Source organism: Hibiscus syriacus, unplaced genomic scaffold (assembly GCF_006381635.1).
Source record: "Hibiscus syriacus cultivar Baekdansim isolate YM2019G1 unplaced genomic scaffold, ASM638163v2 tig00117034_pilon, whole genome shotgun sequence".
Lineage (NCBI taxonomy): Eukaryota > Viridiplantae > Streptophyta > Magnoliopsida > Malvales > Malvaceae > Hibiscus > Hibiscus syriacus.
This window is the reverse complement of record NW_024063533.1, coordinates 10,351,320-10,374,652: the sequence shown is the minus strand read 5'-3', so window position 1 is coordinate 10,374,652 and position 23,333 is coordinate 10,351,320. Positions and strand designations below refer to the sequence as shown.

The window sequence follows — 23,333 nt, the reverse complement described above, 5'->3', positions numbered from 1 at the left end:
TGTTTGTTTTTTTTCTTTTGTCAGTTCAAATGTTTAAAAACTTTGCCTAATGGAGACAAGTAGATCTTTTCTTGAACAATACATGTGAATTTTTATTTTATTTTTGTTTTCAATTAATTTTATTTTTATTATCGATTTTAAAAATATTATATTTTGATTATATATTTTATCAATTCATTATATTTTAATCATTAAATTGCTAACTCTTGTTAGTTTGATGATATATCATGCTATTAAAATGACTAAATTTGAATTTGATCCATGAATTTTAGATAGTGTGTTAATTTAATCCTAAATTTTAGATATTAATTTAACCCACAAACTTTAGATAAAATAACAATGTAACCCTTAAATCCAATCAAAGTTCATGTCGTCGGCTTCCGTTCATCATCGTTGTCGGTCATTATTGATTTTCGACACCGGCTATTGTACACACTAATAATCATTAGATTCTATAATTCGATCCTATATTGGCATCCTAAACGCAAATTTAATATATGTTTCACCAAAAAATATCTTAAACTTTATAAACTTAATCTAAAATCTTTCAAATTCCTTTAAAAATAAATCGTAATAATATTATTGTAATTTGTGCAAGTACACACGTCAACTAATGTAATGAAATGACCCAAAATGTAAGATGTCGAACCCATAGAAATAAAAATATATGATTTGATTAGCTATTGCATTAGTGCAAGAATTATTGTAGTGTAAAGTATTAAATATCTAAAAACGAACTCTCTTTTGAAAGCTAGCTCTAGGAATACTTTCTCTTGAAGTCTCTATATGTCTATCGGCTTTTGGTTTAGTGTGGTTGATAAAACCCAAGTGCAAGGTTTAGTCTCTATGCCTAGAGTAAACGCACAGAATCTATTGAGTTCCTACTTCCATTATCCAACTACGAATGACCTCCCTTAATCCTGTCGGAATTAAGAACCTTAGTACGATCCCGTTAGGCTGTATTTCTCTTAAAATTTATTTATTTTTCTCTCTAAAGGTGACACGTGACAACTTTTAATTTGATTGAAAAATTATTAAATTAATTATATTAAAAATAAAAAATTCTAATTAGGTGGTGACACATGTAAGTATCTAATTGGAGAATTAAATTTATTGAACTTAATTAAATTTAAGATTAAATAGATTAAATGCGTAAATAATAAAAATCAAATGTGTAAATATATTTTTTTAACTATCACATTAATTCTTCCATTAAATATTAACGACACGATACGTGATTTGATTGAAACACTTAAATAACTAAGTAATTCAATTGATAAAACTAAAAAATCGATGGTAAAAAAAAAGACAATAATTAAATATTCATATATATATATATATATATATAATTTATTAAAAAAAATTAAACTCCTAGACCTAAAGTTAACCTGATTAGAGTTTAGGTCAAATACTTCTCCTTTGATTAAAAAGAATATTTAAAAACTTCACTACTCACATTAAAAAGGAAAAAAAAATCCTGCATTACTCGATAATCGGCTCTTCAGCCTAGGAATCATCGGATAAAGCAAGCGATGGCCGGAGATTTTGCGGCGAAAGCCAAAACCTATGCGGTGCCTGTGGTTCTCTTCTCTCTCTCCATGTTATATCAGCTCGTTCTTCTCCCTCGTGCCTTCCCCCCTTCTCATTACGATGGTGAGTCCCAACTCTTTGTATACATATATTCGTATTTCTATCCATATATTTTACTTAGGAAAATACTTTCTGAAATTTTTTAATTTAAGAAGTATAGTGATCTTTTCTTCTTTAACTCGTGGTAGCTTTGGGAATAAAGACCTATAGTTCAATTGAAGAAGTCAAAGAGGCGTACCAGTATCTTGAATCCAAATGGTAATTCTTCCTTTCTTTATGCTTAATTCCCCCCCCCTCCCAAATTTTCACATTAAAGGAGTAGATTAAGAAGATAGCCTTTTGATTGTCTAAAATTTTAGTATAAAAATTCATATAAAATATAATGCCATCACAGAATATACGAACATTACATAGATGTACGAATTGCTGGACTTTGTTCGTTTTTTTTAAGTTAGCATTTCTTGTTTCAGGAATTCAGGACTGGAGGTTCCTACAACCATGGAGTTTATCAAGGTTGGTTAGTTAATCTTCATCCTTTTTAACTTTTAGCTTCTGGAAAAAGGAAAAAGAGTTGTTTTTTTTGTAGTAAATTTATTGCTCCTAGCATTTTGACTTATAATGGTTAAGCTACTTTCTTTGCTGCTTCACTAGCTTTTGCTTTTGGAAGTAAAAAACCAATTACTATGATTTTACTTTCATCCATTTGCTTCTAAGTAGCTTTTTCTAAGGCGTAGAAAACAAGCAGATAAAGCAACAATTGTATATAGTGTGATGTTGCTCTATTGAAATTAGATGAAGTCACATTTAGCCTTAGCTAATGAACATGGTAGGCTGTTTTGAAGATGCTCAGCTCAAATCATATTAATCCCATCAGTATGGTGTTTATCTCATTTCAGATTCGGTATGCTTATGAGCTTTTGACAAATCCCACATGGAAAAGGAATTATGACGTGTTTAGAATTAATGAGCAAGATGTAAGTATTTTACTGCAAACTACTTTCTGTCTATAGTTTTATCTCCTTGTCACAACTCTGTGTGTGTGTGAGAGAGAGCTCTATTTTGGGTTTTGGGCTGTTTAATTGAAGGGTTTTACTCCTGTGGCCTGCAGCATGTTCTGGAGAAACTCAGGCAGCAATATGCTGGGGAAAAGTTCTATAATGTAGAGCTGCCATTACTGAATGCTGACGCTTCTGGTATTGAAGTTTCAAATTTTTACCATTTTTTCCATGTATGTGAAGCTTTAAAAAGTTAACACGAGGTCAATGAATGTGTACTTCCTGCAGATACCGGAGATTATGCTTTTAATGTTATTACTTCCGAGGCGTTTCAGTCTATGTTTCAAGACTCCAAACCATGGTTACTTCAGGTACATACAACCATCAACTGACATGTTTGCATGGAATTTCTACTTTAACCAGATTTTCCTATTCCATGTCTACAATTTCTTTTCCTTTTCATAATAAAACTTTCCAAAAATGTTTTACATAATAAAAATATCACTGTTGAGGTTGTCAAATATTCAATACTCTGGTAGACCTTACTGCTCAAATCCAAAAAGCTAGTTTAAACAATCTCCTTGTTCATGGAGGTAGCTAAGAGTTCAAATTCAGCAGCTCAAACATTAAAGAGAAAGAGAGAGAGAGAGAGATGCTAAGCTGGGACTTACCAATGTTGGATTGTTCACTTGGCAATTCAACAACTTAATGTTTTGGTTTTTTATTTGTTTTGTTTATTGGTGATCTCAACCTAACTCCTTGAAACTCTCTAACTTATATTCTTTTAGTACCATGTTTAATTTGGGTTGACTCAAGCTCTCAGCTAACTCTTATTCCTAGATAAAGTGTTGATCATGTTAACTATGTGCTCCTAAAATTTAAACACTTTTCTGTATCAATAATACATTCTCTGCTTTGTAAACAAAACGTTAATACATTGACGTGTCATCATTAGAGATTTGGTTTGCACCTAGATATGTGAAATTCACTAGCTGGTTTGATACTACCAGAGCAGTACTACCTCATTCATACAAGTTATGTACGTTATCTTTCCATACGTACACTTGCTCAAATAGTTATCAGCCCTTCGGAAAGGCAAAGAACCTTCTTCATCCAATATTTCCATTATTTTGAGCTTTAGTGCAGAAAAATCCTTTCTTTCTCCATAGTCTACTATGGTATGTGTCACATTCAGGGAATGATATGTCCTTGACATATTACCAGCCATAAACCATAGAATTGGTTATTCGGCCTTCACGCATGTGAATATGCGTTCTATTTGCTTTTGGATTATGGACTAGATTTATTATTACCTGTAAGTGCCTATGCAATTTTTTCATGGATTTTTTCAAGTGTTTTTCTTTTAATGATATTTGCATTTAGGTATATTCATCTGGCAGCAATCGCTCCGCTCAATTTGCTAATTCTTGGAAAAAAATCGGTATGTTCTTTTGCTGAAAGCCTGGGGTCATGTGAAGAATATTTATTTGCTCATTACAATGTGGATTTACTGTTGTTAGTTAACTATGCACTTTGGTAAAGATATAGATTGTAGCATGATTACATATATTGATTTTCAACTCAGATACTAAGATAATATGATTCTTCTAATTTCATCTTCTTTCATCTCCCTGTTTCTCTAAATAGGTGTAAAAAAAGATATTTCAATGAAAATAAGAATTAGAATTCAGTAGTATAATTTGTGTAGGTTGTTGCTTTCTCAGGTAGCAGAATTGTTTAGAGATTGTTGTTCAAAGCATGGTTATTTCTTTAATATTTTAATGAATTAATGCCTTCTCTTCATATTCAGGTGCTTTATTGAATGGGGTTGCGAACATTGGTATGGTTGAGCTTGGTGAGATTCAAATTGCAGCCTACCTTGCTGAGAGAAAACCAATGGGCCAGTTTTTCTTCAGGAATGGTTAGTGGTGTTTTATTTACAAATATGACCAGCTGATATATAACTCCCCTCCTGACACTGTTTTTTCTATGAACTCTTTCTTTTTGGCCACATGCTATTTTCTCTTTAAAATGATTTCTAGAATATAAAGAGAATTCCCGGAAAGACTTTGTGCAATTTTCTTCTGTGAAGACTATGAACTTATTTATATTTAAGTTTTTTTTTTGATAAAAGTTGGAGGTCTCATTAAAAACTCCCTTCGTATTCGTCCACATACTAAGAAGTATGTTAACGAACATTGGAAGGAAGAAAAGAGTACCTCATAGTTTATTGAATATAACACCCAATACATATGAAAACACGGAATACCATCATATGGGATATACACAATTGCAAAAAAAGAATCACCTAAAACTCTCACATCCTCAACCACAAAACCCCAGAGACAACCACCATATTTCTAAGTTACACTTCCAGTAACAGGGAAAAAAACAACGCAAAAGGACATAACAGAAAAGAAAACCAACACCTACAACTATTAAAACTAAATCAAACGCTTCTGAATAGAACACTAATTGGACCATCAATTAATCTGTCCTTGCAACTTTATTGAAAACTCATCTCTTTTGCTTGCATTTCTTAACCACACGATTTCTTCTAAGTTTCCCAGGGGGAGGGGGCACTTTTGAAGTACCTTCCTATAGTTGTATTGCGTCCCCGGATATACCATTAGAAGGGAAAAGACTTATAATAAGAACATCTTCCGAGGCATGGGGGTTGACTCCATCAAAGTGGTCAATTGATTTATCAATTGGGTGCTTCACAAAATTTATGTTTGAATGATCCAAAGCCTCCGTTGAATGAAACCCTAAATCTAGTTTTTATTCGAATTCTCAACATCTTTGGCACACTTCAGTAATGAAACTTTTTCAAGGTTGGTTGCTTCAATGTCAACATCTTCTTCGGACCATCAATTAATCTGTCCTTGCAACTTTATTGAAAACTCATCTCTTTTGCTTGCATTTCTTAACCACACGATTTCTTCTAAGTTTCCCAGGGGGAGGGGGCACTTTTGAAGTACCTTCCTATAGTTGTATTGCGTCCCCAGATATACCATTAGAAGGGAAAAGACTTATAATAAGAACATCTTCCGAGGCATGGGGGTTGACTCCATCAAAGTGGTCAACTGATTTATCAATTGGGTGCTTCACAAAATTTATGTTTGAATGATCCAAAGCCTCCGTTGAATGAAACCCTAAATCTAGTTTTTATTCGAATTCTCAACATCTTTGGCACACTTCAGTAATGAAACTTTTTCAAGGTTGGTTGCTTCAATGTCAACATCTTCTTCGGAGCATTTTAAACCTGAGGAGTACACCGACAACCTTGATTGAGAATTGTCCGGTGAAGCCCCAATTGAAGAAACAAGATCTAATGAGTTACCGACTTCGTCAGGGACTCAAGACTTTGGTTTGAAGGAAGGCTCAATTTCATGCACCATGATTTTGAAGAAATTAGCACCGATCTTCAACTCCAACGACTCATCAATTCTCACATGAGCCTTTGTGAGGATTTGAATTTTTGTTCGATCAAAAGATGATGGAAACTGGCAGCTTTCGTCGATTGCTAATAATTTACCCCACTTATCTGCAATGCTTTTGAAAGTATCCCAATTCCAAGCGTGAAAAGGAACCCCTCGCAAGCTAACCACACTCGACGGCACTCCAACACACGACTCTCTGACCAAGCTTCAACTCTGGAAAACCACTTTGCAAGAGTCTCTACTTTATCGTTTTTCACACTTCTCAACGAAGCAAAATCTTCAAAAGTCATTAGAACTACATTTTCAACATCTCTCATTAACGAGAAACCAGCGAGGCCTTTGGCTTGTATTTGACTAGCAAGATTACCGATTTTGATAGAGTTCTTGCACCATCCCACTAGACATTTACTTAACACGTGAAGTTTATCTTCGTCCACCACACCTTCAACTTCACAGTGATTATTCCTCGAAATAAACTTCCATCTCAGACTTACAGTGAACAGCTGTCGAGTACTTTCTCAAATAAGACTGTCGAGGTTTGAATTTAGCCAAAGAAACACAAATTTTGCTGCCGTCAATATAAGAACCATTCAGTTTTGAGATCGCTTTCCTTGCTTCTTCGATTGTTGCAAAACGAATGAACCCAAAACGAACCCAAAATAAATCCCTTTTGAATTTCTTTTGTTTGGAATGAAAGCATCAATTACCCGACCGTGGGTGCAAAATAAAGATCCAAACCTCTTCCAATGGATCTTCTCTGGTATGTTTTCAATAAATAACGTGTAGCATCCAATTTTGTACCCATTACTGGTTTTTGGATGGCCTTCCTTCCACCAATTATTAAACTCGATTCTCCCATTTTTTGCTACTTTTTTTTATAAAAAGTGTAGGCCTTATTAAAAACCCCATTCATGATTAATGAATCACAATGTGCTCCTTAATTAGCGGAAGGAGGAAAAAAGTGCCTTAGAATTCATTAATAACCGAAAGTTAAATAATGTTTAAAAAAGCAAACATACACACTCCCTTTACAATGACCAACCCCTAGTTTAAAAAATATCCTTAACAAAACAGTGAAACTAACCAATACCAGCCTTAGCTAAGCAATCAACCTCAATATTGGCTGACCTAGCAACCCATCTAATAACACCCTGCAAATCCCTTGAGTAAGCAACAATGTCTTTCACTAAATCTATATAGAAATAGGAACAACAATCGTAATTCTTAACTCAATCCATTGTTTACTGTCACTTTCAACAATCAAACATTCCTTGAACCGCTGTTGGAACGAATCAAAGAAGATTAAACCCTTCTTAATTGCCTTAAGCTCTATCAAAATAGGAGGACCTGGACCAGCAGTCTCTTGGAAAGAACCCATCACCGAGCCATCCTCAACTCTTAGTAAGCCACCAACACCACTTTTCCTCCAATCTCCACTCACAGCTGCATCCACATTTAGTTTTATAAAACCCTTTGGAAAAACCCCCTTCATGATTAATGAATCACAATGTGCTCCTTAATCAGCGGAAGGAGGAAAAGAGTGCCTTAGAATTCATTAATAACCGAAAGTTACATAATGTTTAAAAAAGCAAACATACACACTCCCTTTACAATGACCAACCCCTAGTATAAAAAATATCCTTAACAAAACAGTGAAACTAACCAATACCAGCCTTAGCTAAGCAATCAACCTCAATATTGGCTGACCTAGCAACCCATCTAATAACACCCTGCAAATCCCTTGAGTAAGCAACAATGTCTTTCACTAAATCTATATAGACATAGGGACAACAATCGTAATTCTTAACCCAATCCATTGTTTACTGTCACTTTCAACAATCAAACATTCCTTGAACCGCTGTTGGAACGAATCAAAGAAGATTAAACCCTTCTTAATTGCCTTAAGCTCTATCAAAATAGGAGGACCTGGACCAGCAGCCTCTTGGAAAGAACCCATCACCGAGCCATCCTCAACTCTTAGTAAGCCACCAACACCACTTTTCCTCCAATCTCCACTCACAGCTGCATACATTTAGTTTTATAAAACCTTTTGGAGGAGGAGACAAAGACACAATTTTGATAATTGAATTCCTGAAAGGAGAGCAATAATCCCCTAAGAGAGGGATCAGTAATGAGAAAATCCTTCGAAATAGACACATCCTTGAACTTGGCTAAGAACCAAGTTGCGAGTCTAAATCTTGCCATAAAGAATAGATCAATCTGATCTAATCTTCCCCCTTCAAACACAATGGCATTCCTAAATTTCCAAATGATCCAAAGAACCACTCCCGGAATGAGAGACCAAATAGACGAGTAAGGAACCATATCCTCCCAAGCTAAAATAAAATTTTGAGCATTGCTATGTAGAACCGAACTAAGTTTCCAAAATCTCAGAAATTTATTCCATAGGGACCACGCCACGAAGCAAGTGAAAAATAGATGTGATGAAGATTCAATCTCCATTTTACAAAAAGGACATGCAAAGTCTACAATAGCCGACACCCCTCTCCTTTGTAATTCTTGTTTTACTGGCAATCTCTGATACACCACCTGCCACATAAAGATTTCCACTCTAGCAGGTACCAAGCCCTTCCAAATGTTTTTCATCCAAAAGGACTCGGCTGTCGAAGCAGGGCAGCATAACTTCACACACGATTTAACAGAATAAATACCTTCCCCATTCCCTCTCCATATCAAACCATTTGTCAGCTCATAGGAGAGACTAATATTATGAATTATAGCCATTAGATCAAAAAATTGATCTAGTTCCCAATCACTCAAATTCCTTCTCATATTGATACGCCAAGACCAACCTGATGACCGAAACTCACCAAAATCCTTTAACTTCCCATTCTTGTTTAATGAAAGAACAAACAATCTCGGGAAGACAACTTTAAGAGTAGAATCTAACGCCCAACTATCAACCCAAAATCTGATACTCTCTCCATTACCCACTCGGACTTTAAACATGCTTCGAAACTTAGCACCGAACTGATCTTCTTTAAAATGACTTTTGACTACTGATTTCCATATCCAAGAAGCATGCGCAGGAAGTTTGCTCTTGAATAGCAACAGTCTAGGGTCCAGATTATATTTGTTGCAAATCACCTTCTTCCACACAGTCTCCCTATCATTAGCAAACCTCCAAGATCATTTCCCTAGTAGAGCTATATTCATGTAACTGAGGTCCAAAACTCCAAGACCACCAGCAGTTTTATCAGTACATAGTCGACCAATTCACCCAGTGAATTTTTTTAACCTCTACCCCTCTTCGCCACAAAAATCTGGCCATGATGGAATTGAGTTTAACAATCACCGAAGTAGGAATCTTGAACAGCGACATGAATTAGGTAGGTAACAAGCACAAAACTGCCTTCAATAAGACCAATCTCCCTTCCATTGAAAGTGTTTTAGCCTTCCAGCCGGCTAATTTTTTATAAAATTTTTGCACAACCGGATCCCACAAAGCTGAAGAATTTCTCTTAGCACCAAGCGGCAACCCAAGATATTTCGAAGGGAAATGACCTACTGAACAACCAATAGTGCTCGCCCACTGCATTACCTCTTTATCACCGATGTTAATGCCAAATAATTTACTTTTAATGAGATTCAGTTGTAGGCCAGACATTACTTCGAATACTCGTAGAACTCTCTTCACATTTAGAATATGTCTTTGATGCATTGCAAAAAATAATGAGATCATCTGCAAATTGCAGGTGAGATAAATTAAAAGAAACCTCATCTTTGCCTAACACCAAACCACAAAACAGTCCCGAAGAAACCGCCTTAAGAAGCAATAGGTTTAGCAGCTCTCTAACGAAATTAAACAGCAGTGGGCGAGCACTGACACCGAAGCTGTTGAAACACATTTCCGAATCCAGCTGCACCATTTACTTCCGAACCCCATTTTCACCATCACTTTAAAGAGAATATCCCAATCTATCGTATCATAAGCCTTCTTGAAATCCACCTTGAACACACAACCTTTGAGTCCTTTCTTTCTCCACAAGTCAATTCCTTCATTAGCAATAAAAGCGCAGTCCAAAATTTATCTTCCAGGAATGAAAGCAAATTGCGAATCACTGATAATATCGTTGATGCAACCTCTCAACCTTCTCGGAATAAGAGTTATGAAAGAGTGATTAATACCATGCTCCCAATCTCTTCCCAAGAAAAATTGTGAAAAAATTTCAGAATATCAACTTTCAAGTAAGACCAAAATCTTTTAAAAAATCCCATATTCAACCCATCTGGCCCAGGAGCTTTGTTACTATCACACGAGTTTAATGTATCCCAAATCTCTTTTTCCGTAAACTCCTTTTCTAACATAAGGCTCTGCTCCATATATATTCTTGAAAAATTCAGCTTAATATCCTCCACTTTCAAAGTTGTTCGGCAATTATAAGCTTCAAAGAAATGATCTCTTACACTTGTCTTGATAAGAACTGGATCTTTAATAATTTTACCTTTAAAATTGAGAGCATTAAAAGAATTCGTCCTCCTAATTGTAGCACGTGTGAAAAAATTTTGAATTCCGGTCTCCATCTTTAACCCACTTCTCTCTTGATTTTTGGAACCAGATTTGCTCCTCAATTCTGTAAAGTCTCCACAGTTCATTTCTCAACGGCCTCAACTCTGCTACACTGTCACATGCATTGGAAATTTGCTTCTGCTGAATCCTGTTTTCTAATTGGTGTATCTTCTCTTCTAAGACAGAAATTACATCGCGTGGAAAATGATTTCTTTTTCCAGACCAGCTTTTAATAGAAAATTTCGTGTTCCTTAGAATGTTCAAAATTCCAACTCCTCTCTTGTCCTTCTTGTACTCCTTGATAGACTCTACAACCTTCTCCTCAAAACCTTCCTCATTCATTAAATAATTAAACAGCCTTAAATGTCTCTTGCCCCAATTATCTCCCCCACTCTAAAAAATAATTGCATTATGATCAGAAATAGATTTAGGAAGTAGAGATTGAGTGGTAACAGGAAAAGCATATGAGAAACTAACGTCCACCAAGAACCTGTCCAATCTAACAACAGTTGGATTAACCGATTGCTGCTCCATGTAAAATTTCCCCCAATCAAAGGCATATCAATCAGCCCCGTTTGCAGAATAAAGAGCCTAAAAATTTCCATAGAATTCCTGTTTTGAGCTCACCTTCCTTTTCACCCTCTTGTAAATAAGCATTGAAGTCCCCTCCCATACAACAAGGTATACTATACCCATTTAAAAGCAAACCCAACTCCTTAAAAAAACCAGCTTTCTCTTCTTCCACAGATGGGCCATAAACGTTGATGAAGCCACACCTAAATTGATTGGATTTAATTTTTCGGAAAATGGTAACAAACCTCCTTTGAATATGGTGATCTTCTAACTCAAAAATACTATCATCCCAACAACTTAAGATACCCCTTGAAGAACCTGTTGTTGGTGAATAAACGAAACCTTGCATCTTACTCAAACCACTGCTCCTCAAAAAGGAACTTGGAATAATCTCTAGTTTTGTTTCTTGCAGAAAAAGGAACGTTAGTTTCTTCTCAGAAATTATTTTTGTACAGCTCGTTTTTCTTTTTTACCCAATCTCCTAATATTCAAGGACATAATGACTAGCTTTGGCATCATATTTAGTTCAATAATACCAAACAGTCCCCGGAGTTACTTGCCAACTCAGCTAACCCTACTCAAACCTTTCTCCAAATTCATTATTTTTTTCCAGAAAAGCCTTCTTTCCTTCCTTGAAAGATATACCCAATATCTTGCTAATTTCCAGGTAGCAATAGCTTCCTCCAACAACAAAGGAAAAGCTGAGGAGGATATTGTAGAAATGCTAACTTGATCTAAAGCATCCCTAATGAGGGATCTTTTGAATCTCCTCCTACTTGAACCATCACTATCCTCTTCTTCAGTAACAGCAGCCTCTGGAATTTCAGAATGACATCCTCTTGAGATTAAAGCACTTCCCATCTTTTTTCTCAATTCCCCCTCTGATACATCATTAAAACCCTTCACATTCGGAAGCCAAATATTCCTCTCCCTAGACATGTTGTATACTCTCTTATAACTTCTGATCAACCTTCTTCCAACCGAGGCACTCTTCATGGACAATGAGCTTACAGAATGAATTTGCGAACCACCTCTTCAGCTTATCACCTGAAAACCTTCAACGGATCCCACTGCATCTTCATTCCTTGTTGGATCCTTTAATCAACCTCTACTATTAAATCATGTTGACTTTCCGAACCTTTACCCTCTTCCCCTGATCTGCTGGAAAAATTCTGATTTATTTTTTGACTAGCATGATCGAGGCTAATAAGGTTTACTGCTAGACCATGCAAGAATTATTTTCTTTGTGGAAGATACGGGTTCACTGCTCCCCAATGACTGGGCCTAAATGCTACCTTTTGAATTCTCTTTGTTTCTAATGCCCAGCCCAGCAAACTCCCTTTTCACTACTCCCAAAGCTGGGAAAATCTGTCACCCCTTCATTAATGCCTTGACTTTCCAATCTACTTTTTGAAAAATGGTATCCTTTACCAACTCCAACAAATCCTGAAGAAAGTCCCCGATCAATCCACCTTTTGACGAGCTTCCTGAACAAGCCGAACAGGACCTGACTTGTCAGAAGAGTGTATACTGTCATCTTCCTCCGACGACGACTCTATGACAGTGACTCTTTCATCGGAATCATTCTCCGGCGTGTTGCCAAGAAAAAAATTTGAAACCGTAGAAGTCGATCTCAACTTAGTGCTCACCTTGAAAGATCTTCCATACAACCCTAAAGTTATCACTTCTGGGACGTCAAACGGACTAGCCACCCTTAACAACATTTTCACCGTCGTGAGATCTTCCCTGGTTTTTGTTGATTTCTGAATGCTATCCATTATCCCCCACCTCCCTGCTAACTTCTCCAGAAAATTTTCTTGCCAACATAACAAAGGAACACCATACAACTCAACCAGACAGAAAGCCATTGGCACTCCAGCTTCGTTCAACAAAGTTGCCATTCGGTCAAACCAGAACCATAACTCCTCTCTTTTATTCAACCATGCCTCCATATTTTCCTCAGATTTGAACATAACAACACAAGAATTCCAGACGTACCCCCAGCTCGCAATTTGAACTTCAAAACCTTCATTTGCCAGGGCTCTTTGAACCAGCTCCAAATCGAAAGATTGTTTGACAATACCCGTTAGAGATCTTTTCACCCAGGTTGAGCTTTCAGTAGGAATGTGCATCTCCCAAATATTTTTCATACCTCTCCCCTTGTCCAAACTATCATATCTATATTCCTTCTGCTCCAAATCCCTCCTCTGCGTACTGCTCGTCATCAAGGCATCCATATATGATCTGTCATCCCTTATACTTCTCGGAAACTCAGCCTTCTCACATGGCTTAGATTTTCCATCTGTAAAATTTTCCAAAACATCAAATAGTGACCGAGATGTACCTGCAACCCTTGGTCGATCCTGATATTTTGCAACTCCAACAAATACTTTCCTCCCATCTATCCACAACCTGTTTATATTTTCGACTGCATTTCTCACTCCTTTTTCATTACCAAACTGAACAAAAGCAAAAGTGGAAGATTTATACTTTGGTTTATTCGTCTCATGTGGTTTGAAGACTCTCACCACATGACCCTGATCTAGACATAGATTCCTTAACTCTCTTCTAGAGACTCTTACTTAGGTTATCAACGAATACAGTCCAACTCTCTTCTAGAGACTCTCTTACTTCACCAGACTTGTCATCACAACACCCCTTTGTGGTGAACTCCTTGGTTCCATCGTGGACAACATCTGCGGCAGATTGAGCTGGTGATGCCTCCAATAAAGATAGCTTCCCAATCCCATATTCCCCTCCTTGTGAAGGTGGCAAACCTTCAGGCCTAGATTCATTATCCACCATTTTTCTCGCAAAAAAATGTTTCCTTATTCGCCGACGAAGCCTCCAATCAGTATCTCATATGCATATCCTTACTCGGCCTCAACTTCATTTGACCCCGGCTACCTCCACCGCTCAACGGCTGCTTCCGATTACCACGAGAACCACCTTTGTCAGTTTCCTTCGCAACAGGTGGATCCCTCCATACACGGCCCTCGGCGAGGGCTTGGATACAATCACGATAAATACTCGCGGCATTTGTGTTATACTTGGTAACGATATCGGTTTCTTTAGGAACACCATATTGTGCCTAAAAAGCGTTGAGCTTCTCGTTACCACCGGTTTCCATTTTCTTGACATCAATGTCGGACCACGAATCCATGGTAACGGATCGAACGAACGATATCTGGATACCTAAGCCTTGGTGTTTGTCGGAGCACTATAGACACATGAAAACACCGTAGGAAACCGAAGCACACTGAGGATTCTTTTGGTTACAATCGATGCAAGTTTTGTTTCCCGGCTGTGATTGGAGAACCCGTAGTCGCCTCCTAGCCGCCATCTTTGAGTCAGATCTCTCGTGCGGAGCCATTAACCATAGTCTGGCCTCTCCGCTGGCTAATCCCAAAGGTGAGAAGGCATAATATAACCCCGGGAGCAATCTACCTCGGATCCGAGACGATCCAACGGCTGTCGAAGGAGATCGAAACATTCCAAGCCGAAATGATCTCGGTCGGAATCACTCAGAGACAGCGGCAAAAAAACCAGTGTTGGAAATGGTTGACCACGCGCCGGCGCTTGAAGGAGTGAACGAACCTTGTGGCTGCGCGTGAACTCCACGCGCATGGTGTTTGGTGACCGGTCTTTCCAGATCAGCCAATCGTCGCACGGAGTACCTCTTGGTGCTGGCGGTGTCGAGAGAATGGCCTCCAAAAGTCACAGGGGAAAATTAAAAAATCGACTTTCAATCTGCACCGATTGAAGGATTTTTTTGGCAAAACTATGTTCGAAATTAGAATCACAGTGACGAGATGAACTTCCCTGAGAAAAACGACGGCGAATGATGTTCGGAGTGTGGCGGCTGACGGCGGTGAACGATGATCGGCGGCGGCGGATGACGGCAGATAATCGCCTAAGAACTGGCGATAACACCAAAAACACCTAACCTTCTAGATTATTTATCAAAATTCAAAATTTGTTTTAAAATCTAAATCTATATTATTTATATTTAAGTTATCGGTTACTTTAATATCAGTAGTACTTATCTTCTCCCTCCAATTAGATGCTATGCCACTAGAAACTGCATTTTTTTATTTTCTTTTTTTTGAATTTTTTAAACTTCAGCACGACCTGTCTAACTTAATAATGCATATAGGTCTTCCTTCAGTGGTTGCTTTCCCACCAGGGTGTAAAACTTCAGACTGTCTTATCAGGTAAGTTGCATTTGAGGTTTGATTTTTTTTTTTTTAAAAAGATAAATACTAATAAAACAAATGCAACACATGAAGCACAGTTTTTTTTATACATAGAGAAAATAAATATATTTGTTTTTATGTGTACATTGGGTATTTTACTGTTCTCCGGGTATTGCATTTGAATGTCTTCTGTACTTGTTACATTTTTTGTGCTGTGCTGATATCTTTAATTGATAATAATTTACAGGTTTGAGGGAGTGCTCTCTGTTGATGCAGTTACAGATTGGTTTGCAATGGCTGTACTTAACTTTCCTCGCATCTTTTATTATACGAAGGAATCATTGGTAATGTGTATCATCTCTTTGCGTCATCATCTGTCTTTTTGTTCTTAATATATATATTTTTAAAATATTGGTAAATACAATTCTAAATCATTATTCAAATTTGATATTCATTGAAGTGTTCTTGACTAAATATGTTTTCTGATTTCTTTTTTTTGATAGGAATAGAAGGCCTCATTAAAAACCTCCCTCATAGTTGCCTCTTGTAAAGAGACAAATAGCGGAAGGAGGAAAAGAGTGCCTTAATATATTAATAATCCATAATATGTTTTCTGATTTCACTGGCAAAATAAGTTCCTATGCGGAAAAAAACAATTTTTATCTTTTTGGAGTTTAATCTGTTCTAGTGGAATGCATCAGTAAGATGAACCGTCTATTGTCTTTGTTGTTCGTTTGAGACACTTGACTTCATAGTCATAACATTAGTAACACATTGTTTGGTGTCACTTTCATGTGCCACTTTTGTTCTTAAATAAATATTGGAATGGATTCTTAATCTTGTCCATTTGAAGTCTATGAAAAGAATTATTTTGAAATTATGCATTTGTTTTGAGTTCATTACGGTCAGTGTTATACTTGGCATACTGGAACTTGATGGCCTGCCATATCTCAGGTCAACAAACTCCTTTCACTGTCAAAACAATAGTGTTTATCCTTTTCTTTTCTATTTCTCTGTGTTTGAATGAGACCGAGATTTTTGCATTTCATGTTATATTTTGCCTTTTGAGTTCTGTTTAACATTGTCTTCTTTGTCTCCTACTGCTTTTTGTTTACTATTGGATAAAATCTATGTTTTTTTTCTTTATCATAACAGGGGCCAAGGTTTCTGGCAAAAAGCAGTCCCCATAAGGTATGATTTTTCCTTCTTTTGTCTGGTTTCATTGTTCTTTATTCTCTATTTTTTTCTTCCAACTTCTTCTGGTTATTGTAATAGCTTGTGTTTTGTGACTTTAAACAGTTTATTGCTTTCTTAGTTTGTTATTTGGTGCATACCAAAGTAGTTTGGGCTTCAGTTATTTAGTAAGATCATTTGCAAATTGCAGTTTTATCTTCATAGAGGACCTAAAAATCTTGGAGAATTTTTGCAGTTCACCACATTTTCTTATTCAAATTGTTCTAGTGGTTTGTGTCTGTATGTGTAAGGTTTTTCCATTCAATACTCTTTATTGAAAAACTATCCATGTAATTCCTGTTTTACCTCTTTGCTATATCATATTAATCTTACACCTTAATTATCTGGTAGAAAGAAAATTTTCAAACAAAAAGGAAAGGATAAATATCCTAGTTCATTCTTGGATTTGATATTCTATAAGAACAAGAAGGAACCTGATAATCATGTATGTAGTGAAGCAATGCTAGAGTACTTACATATCGATAATTAAGGTGTCTTGAATAGACAAATTATACACAAGTTTCTGCCAGAGAAGGTTCTAGGTGTATGAGTTGTTCCTTTTTGTATTATGTATTCTTCCATTATGTTTTAGCTTTTATTTGAAGGCTATCTATAAGTTTTTGGTGATCCGGTAACATTAATCGGGATATCATTTCATTATTTTCTTCAGAGCCTTTTTTAGAAGTCTATTAGAATAGCATAAATTTATATGCTATAATTATTGATATATGTTACTAGTCATGTGTTATGTATATTTCACAGCCGATGTTCATGATGTGTAATGTAAGATATCGACAATGTCACTCTTATTCTTCCTCCCAACCCCCTCTTAATATAAATGTTATCAACATCTAAACATTTTGAATATTGAATACTTCCATTTTGTTAATTTGCCTTTCATTTGCATGTGTTCCTTTGTGACAATTGATTGTTCTATGTTTCTGACTTGTAGGTAAAAGTAATTTTCTTCTCAAAAACAGGGGAGCGTGCAACTCCGATAATTCGTCAAGCTGCAAAGGATTATTGGAACTATGCTACTTTTGCTTGTGTCCTATGGCGTAAAGAGGAATTTTCTGTTTGGTGGACTGCGTATGTAGTTTTGGTTTCTCTTTTGCACTTGATTTGTATATAAATTAGAGATGAAGCCTGTATACAGTTAACTATATCTTTGTTTGTGTATTTTTTAATGCAATATGTAGTGTTAGTCTTCTTTCATTTTCTATGATAGCATCTCTCTTGACAGATTTTTATAAACTAATAACAGGTTTGGAGTAGAGTCTGCCCCTGCAGTCGTGTTCTTGAAAGATCCAGGTCTAAAACCTCTTGTGTATCATGGTATGTTAATGCACGTTTATTCTATTTCTTATCAGTTTTTTATGCCAGTAGAAGTTCAATTTAATTACTTGAATCAGGTATGAAGCTTGAGCTATGAGTTCTCTTTGCAGGATCAATGAATGATTCATGGTTTTTGGATGTCTTGGAACAGAACAAACAGCAAGGTATACTTGAGCATTACTTATACTAGGAAGACGTGTATTTCGATATATAAAAACAAACATTTTGAAGAATTAAAAAATAGTTTTTTTTATAATTTTTTCATAACATGCATGCATTTATTTCTCAATAAAAAATATAAAACTGACTCCTCTTATATAAGTAAAATGAATATTCTGAATGGTATCTTAAAGATTTCTTTTAATCTTAATAGCAAGAACTCGAGACACCATTAACTCGCAGTCTGAGAAGGAGTGAAGGCATTCCGAAATCTATTTTCTATTTGTTATAATATTTAGTTTTTGTAATATCCAAGCATATTATCCTATATACATCATCTAAGGACCACAAGCCAGTAGTTTTAGATTGCACGGTGGTGTAACTGGTCCACGCTGGATTGCCGAGTAGGGGATTGCATAGTTAAATAAATTTGAGCAATAGTTTAATAGAAACTTACTTTGCAACAGTTTATAAAATTGCATGTAGTTCTATATGTTAGGAAATTAATGGGTCCATTTAAAATGATAAATGGATAGCCAAGTAGTAGATTGCACAGTTACATAAATTTGAGCAATTGTTTATATAGAAACTTACTTTGCAATAGGTTCTAAAATTGCATGTAGTTCTACATTTTAGGAAATTAATGGGTCCATTTAAAGTGCTAAATGGATGAAAGGGCTGCTTGGTTTAATTACTTAAATAGATTATGTTAAGACCATTATTCCGTTGAACTATGATGGTAAAATCAGAATATAAATGGCTGTTTTCTGCTATTACTTAGCAGATCTAATGTTTCAGATAGATATCATCTAGGAAATGATGTTCATTATAATTCTAAGCATGTAATGAAATGTTGGAGTTTTTCCATGCTTAGCATGGAATATTATATTACTGAAGTTAGTTTGTAAATGGTAAGGAAAACAAATTTAGCTATCTTTTCAGATAGACACCGGTTTACTTGGTGTGAAATTCAGAAAAAGAAGACTGATCTTAGCAGTACTTTCCAAGATTCTATTTAGCTATCTTTTAATTCTTCCCCGCCCCCTCTTAAGGGCTTTATATATTTTTCTTTTATTATTTCAGAGCTTCCTCAATTAAGGAGTTTGACTTCAGAGGGACTAGGTTGTGATGCTCGTGGCTATTCTCGTGCTGGACATGATACTTTGACCTGGTATTGTGCTATCTTAGCTGGAAGGCTGGGTCCAGAACTTGATAACATGCGAGAAGTAAGCTTCTTTGCACTCATGTTGCATCATCTGCCTCAGCATTTTTTCAACTTCTTTATTACAGTTCTAACTTCGTAGAATTGAGTTTTTCTGTATTTAATTTATACATGTTTTCTTCCTGTGGAAGGAAATAAATCAACTTTGTAGGATATGATATGACATCATTTTTCTTAGAAAATAGGATTAGCTGTTCGTCTTTCATTTATTCTATATATTCAAGTGACACTCTGGTTATTGTTACTCAATTGGGTTGTGTATCTATTTTCAATGTAATACAATGATATATAATCGTATTTAGCATTTCAGAGGAGAATAATATGATGACCAGCTTCTCTTTGATTTTAGGAAATGGGGTTGAACTAATTTAGATTATAGACCATACGCAGGGTTCAAGACACATTATCAAAATCTAGCGAGTTGAATGCAGCTACAGCAGATGAGCACTCTATAACAGCTTCTGTTGCTCTAAAAAGCAAGCGATTGACATTAAGCTGGCTTGATGGGGAAATGCAAAAGGTGTGTTTTTATTATTATTACTATTTTCAAAAAAGAATCCCTGAGAACTTAAAAGGGCTTATAATAAGTTCTAAATTTAGATGGCAATCCTTGTGATGGCTGACCCAAGCCTGGGTTCAAATACAGTTATTTGTATCAAAATTTGAAAGCAAGCCTGGAAAAGCTGAAACTATATTAATTATTAGAGATAGCCAACCTTTCTTTTACCAAAGCTTTAGACAATGAGTTATCGAACTGACATTGTAACTCATATCACTCTCCCTAATTTACATGAGCAAGCCCATTGGGGTTTGCAATTGATACAAGCTTAAACCATCACTTTATTTTGCTGGAATTAATTCTTAACATGAAAATGGATGCCAGATTTCAAAAGTTCGACTGGTTGGCCATGTGGGCTCTCATACCATGATAGTTAGTCATTATATCTTAGAATGTCCACATCAGTATTTTCTCTCCTAAGCATTAAGTATTTTTCTTTTGTGCAGACTATTATTCTCATTTTATATATTTCTAACCTCTAATTTGTTTGTGTTATCCAGAACTATTGTTTTTTCTACCTTAATTCTGAAAGTAGTGTTGAAACATGTGGACCAAGGAGAGTTCCAACTGATGTCCCCCGGTTATTCATTATCCGCTACGAAAGGAATGCTACTGAAGATACTTTTAAGGCTGAGAATAAAGCAAAAAGCATATGGGAATTCCACCAACAAGAAGTTGATCCTGCTGCACAGCTTTCAGTAACTTACAATGGTTCAGCTGAAGTTTCCGAGGTATAAGCATTATCTCATGTTTATCTACGGTGTCAGATGCTTTCATCCTTCAGTTGTAAGAGATGAGAGATATTCGAACCCTATGAAAGCCAATATAGCTATTTCCTAATTGTTCTTCAATGTTGTTTGCCACATTTGCACAGATCATCAGGTGGATATCAAATATAATTAAGGATGGTGATTCCAGGAAACTCCCATTCTATGTAAGCACCATACTGTTTCTTTGAGAAAGCTTTATATTTGTGCATATCCTTCGTTTCATTTCTTTTATGTCAACTCTTATTTCCATTTCTTTGTATGAACTTATGGTTTTGGGCAAAATCTACCCTATAGGTAACCTTTACATTATTTTAGTAATCAATGTTTCTCGGGCCATTCAGAAAATTTCAGCAAGTTATATTTCCTATAACAAATCTGTTCGTGAAATGTTTTAGAGAGACAATTTGCTTTCCCAGCATACAGTTGCGCTATCAATCGCCTTTGAAACTTTGAAGTTACCACTTGAGCACTAAGATTAATTCCATTGCAGAGGGTGAAAACACCAGAGCTAGTTCCTGAGGATGAAGAGCCTTTCTGGTCAAGGGCTCCACAAGGAATAATTTCCAAAAGCATGGGAGCTAAGCAAAAAGTCCAAAGCATTATAATCCACATATATGATTATCTTGGTGATCCGAGGATTGGTCCGGCATTGCTTCTGGGATCCTTGATGTCCTATGGTACCATTTGGTTGATGAAGAATCAACAGAATCATAAGGTTAAGTCAAGTCGACCAAGCCAAGCAGAGAACAATGTAAGTGATATTTAAGAATGCATCTCTTTTACAGTCTTGAAGTAATGCTGGCTGTTTCATGCCCCTAACTGGAATCCATAATAATGACCCTTAACATATATGTTACCTAGTCGGATACACATCAATCTGATGCGGTCTCAAATTTTCATGTTTGCTTATCATACCCCAAAGCATCGAGTAAACTGATTTCTAAAAATCATAGTACCGACTACATTTCATTTTTATAAGGTCTTCATTAAATTTTTGCTGATTAGTTCTACTTTGTTGATCCAAATACATGATTGTTTAGAAAAGAGAATAGGAAGATGTTTAGTTCATTGTATATTTTTCTTTTAGCAGATAAAGTATCCCTTTTCTTGTAACTATATCTTCCCTATATGCTTTTTCAGGATAAATTGAGACCGGTAGAGAGACGCCGCCGTGAAAGAAATGTACCAAAACACAATCTACCTCCTTCAGTTACTGATTTCGAACCAAGAGATTCATACCAGATGCCATTGTCGGACTCGGATTAAGTAGCTTCAGAAAAAATGCAGCTTATAAGTTAAAAAAACATGCAATAGAACAGCCATCAATAATAGAGATTGTTGAGCTGTCATACCAATCTAGTTTTATACTTGATTAAATGTCCATGCATTGACCACTGGTAGCCATTGCACCTTGAAACTGTTTTGGGTTATATATATATTGTGATGAGAAAGTAAATTAGGGTTCATATGTTTCAAATATTTTTGACTTTCGAAAACTGGACTTCTGCTTGTTTGAAAGATAATACTTGGCCAAAAAAAATCTGAATCTGGTCAAATATCGAGGTTTCTACTAATATTGTCTCATGCAAATCGAAAAATTTAAAATACAACTTAATATAAGGTTATAAAAAAAATCGATTGCAATTGAAGATCTCATTAAAACCGTAACTTTTTAACATGGACAAGGTAGTGTTTTATGCTGAAATCGGAAATGTTATCTTCTTCGTAATACTTTTTATTGTAATTTAAAATGTTATAAATTTATCTATCTTTTAAACTGAATATGATAACATTTTAAATTAAAATCTGTATTAAATAAATTAATTTATATAAAACAGTTCAACTCTTAAAAGGCTGGTGTGGTATCTAAAGTTTGTACCGTACACATGACTTAAAGGTAAGCTAAGTGAATTTATTTCCGCGTATACCTTTCCAAATGCTTCCCATTTTGTTGGCAATTCGCACGCCTTTTTTTTTTTGAGAATTTTATGGGTACGGTACGATAAAATGCGGTTGAAAGGACAGACAATCGCTATCCATATTTATGTGGCAGAATGATTAAGAAAATGTTATTGGGAAAAAGAATTTTCAAAATAATTCAACTCGGGATTATTTCTTTATTTAGGGTGAATTTTACAATAATCATATAAAGACGTCAGGTGTTCCACGCGTCTTCAGAAATTCCTGAGATTGTATGATATTTTCAAGTCAAATTTGAAGACCTCACGACTTCATGGCGTGTTCATACCAATGAAGAAGACTCCAAGAGAGCACGATGTCTTCAGGCCAGTGGAGAAGGCTCCGAGACTGCATGGCGTCTTCCCAACGCCCTCTGCATGCATGGCACTGATTCTGAAGCCAAGGTGAAGGTCGGTTAAACAATTCATTCCCTATGCAACTTATTCTTCTTCTTTCCCATGCAACATTCTCGTTTAATAAAAAAGTTCAATATTTTCAGCTATATATGTTTATGAGTTGGGGTAGAACAAACTGATTGAAACACACAAAAAAGAGCAGATTGAGAAGAGAGCAATTAGAAGAGGGAGCATCCAAGAAAAGTATTTCAGAAAATTTTGTTCAAAATTTTCTTTCACTATTTTGAGTAAGTATTATTCAAAAAACTTATATAAAATTTCTCAGCTTTATCTTGTATTATTTAATTTAAAAATATTATTTTTAATATGTTGTGTTCTTTTGCATGTAAAGATTGAGTAAGAAGTTTTGAAA

General features: G+C 35.8%; 1 protein-coding gene across 1 annotated transcript; it reads left to right on the top strand.

The window, feature by feature from the left end:
- The first annotated feature begins 1,467 nt into the window (after positions 1-1,467).
- Positions 1,468-22,043, top strand: LOC120196949. The gene is made up of 20 exons (XM_039198617.1): positions 1,468-1,653; positions 1,779-1,848; positions 2,061-2,103; positions 2,487-2,564; positions 2,699-2,783; positions 2,874-2,956; positions 3,969-4,026; positions 4,396-4,506; positions 15,289-15,346; positions 15,576-15,672; positions 16,484-16,519; positions 17,514-17,650; positions 17,826-17,896; positions 18,007-18,060; positions 19,139-19,281; positions 19,657-19,797; positions 20,337-20,567; positions 20,711-20,770; positions 21,097-21,357; positions 21,747-22,043. Exons 1-20 carry the CDS (start codon positions 1,533-1,535, stop codon positions 21,870-21,872), a joined length of 2,064 nt encoding a protein of 687 aa, XP_039054548.1. The 5' UTR covers positions 1,468-1,532; the 3' UTR covers positions 21,873-22,043.
- The last annotated feature ends 1,290 nt before the right edge of the window (positions 22,044-23,333 follow it).

Bases quoted from the DNA above. Each gene is read 5' to 3' on its own strand.
- LOC120196949 (XM_039198617.1), top strand. From the start codon at position 1,533: ATGGCCGGAGATTTTGCGGCGAAAGCCAAAACCTATGCGGTGCCTGTG. The intron at 2,957-3,968 runs GTACATACAACC...ATTTGCATTTAG, and splicing joins CCAAACCATGGTTACTTCAG to GTATATTCATCTGGCAGCAA. The intron at 17,651-17,825 runs GTATGTAGTTTT...AACTAATAACAG, and splicing joins TTTTCTGTTTGGTGGACTGC to GTTTGGAGTAGAGTCTGCCC.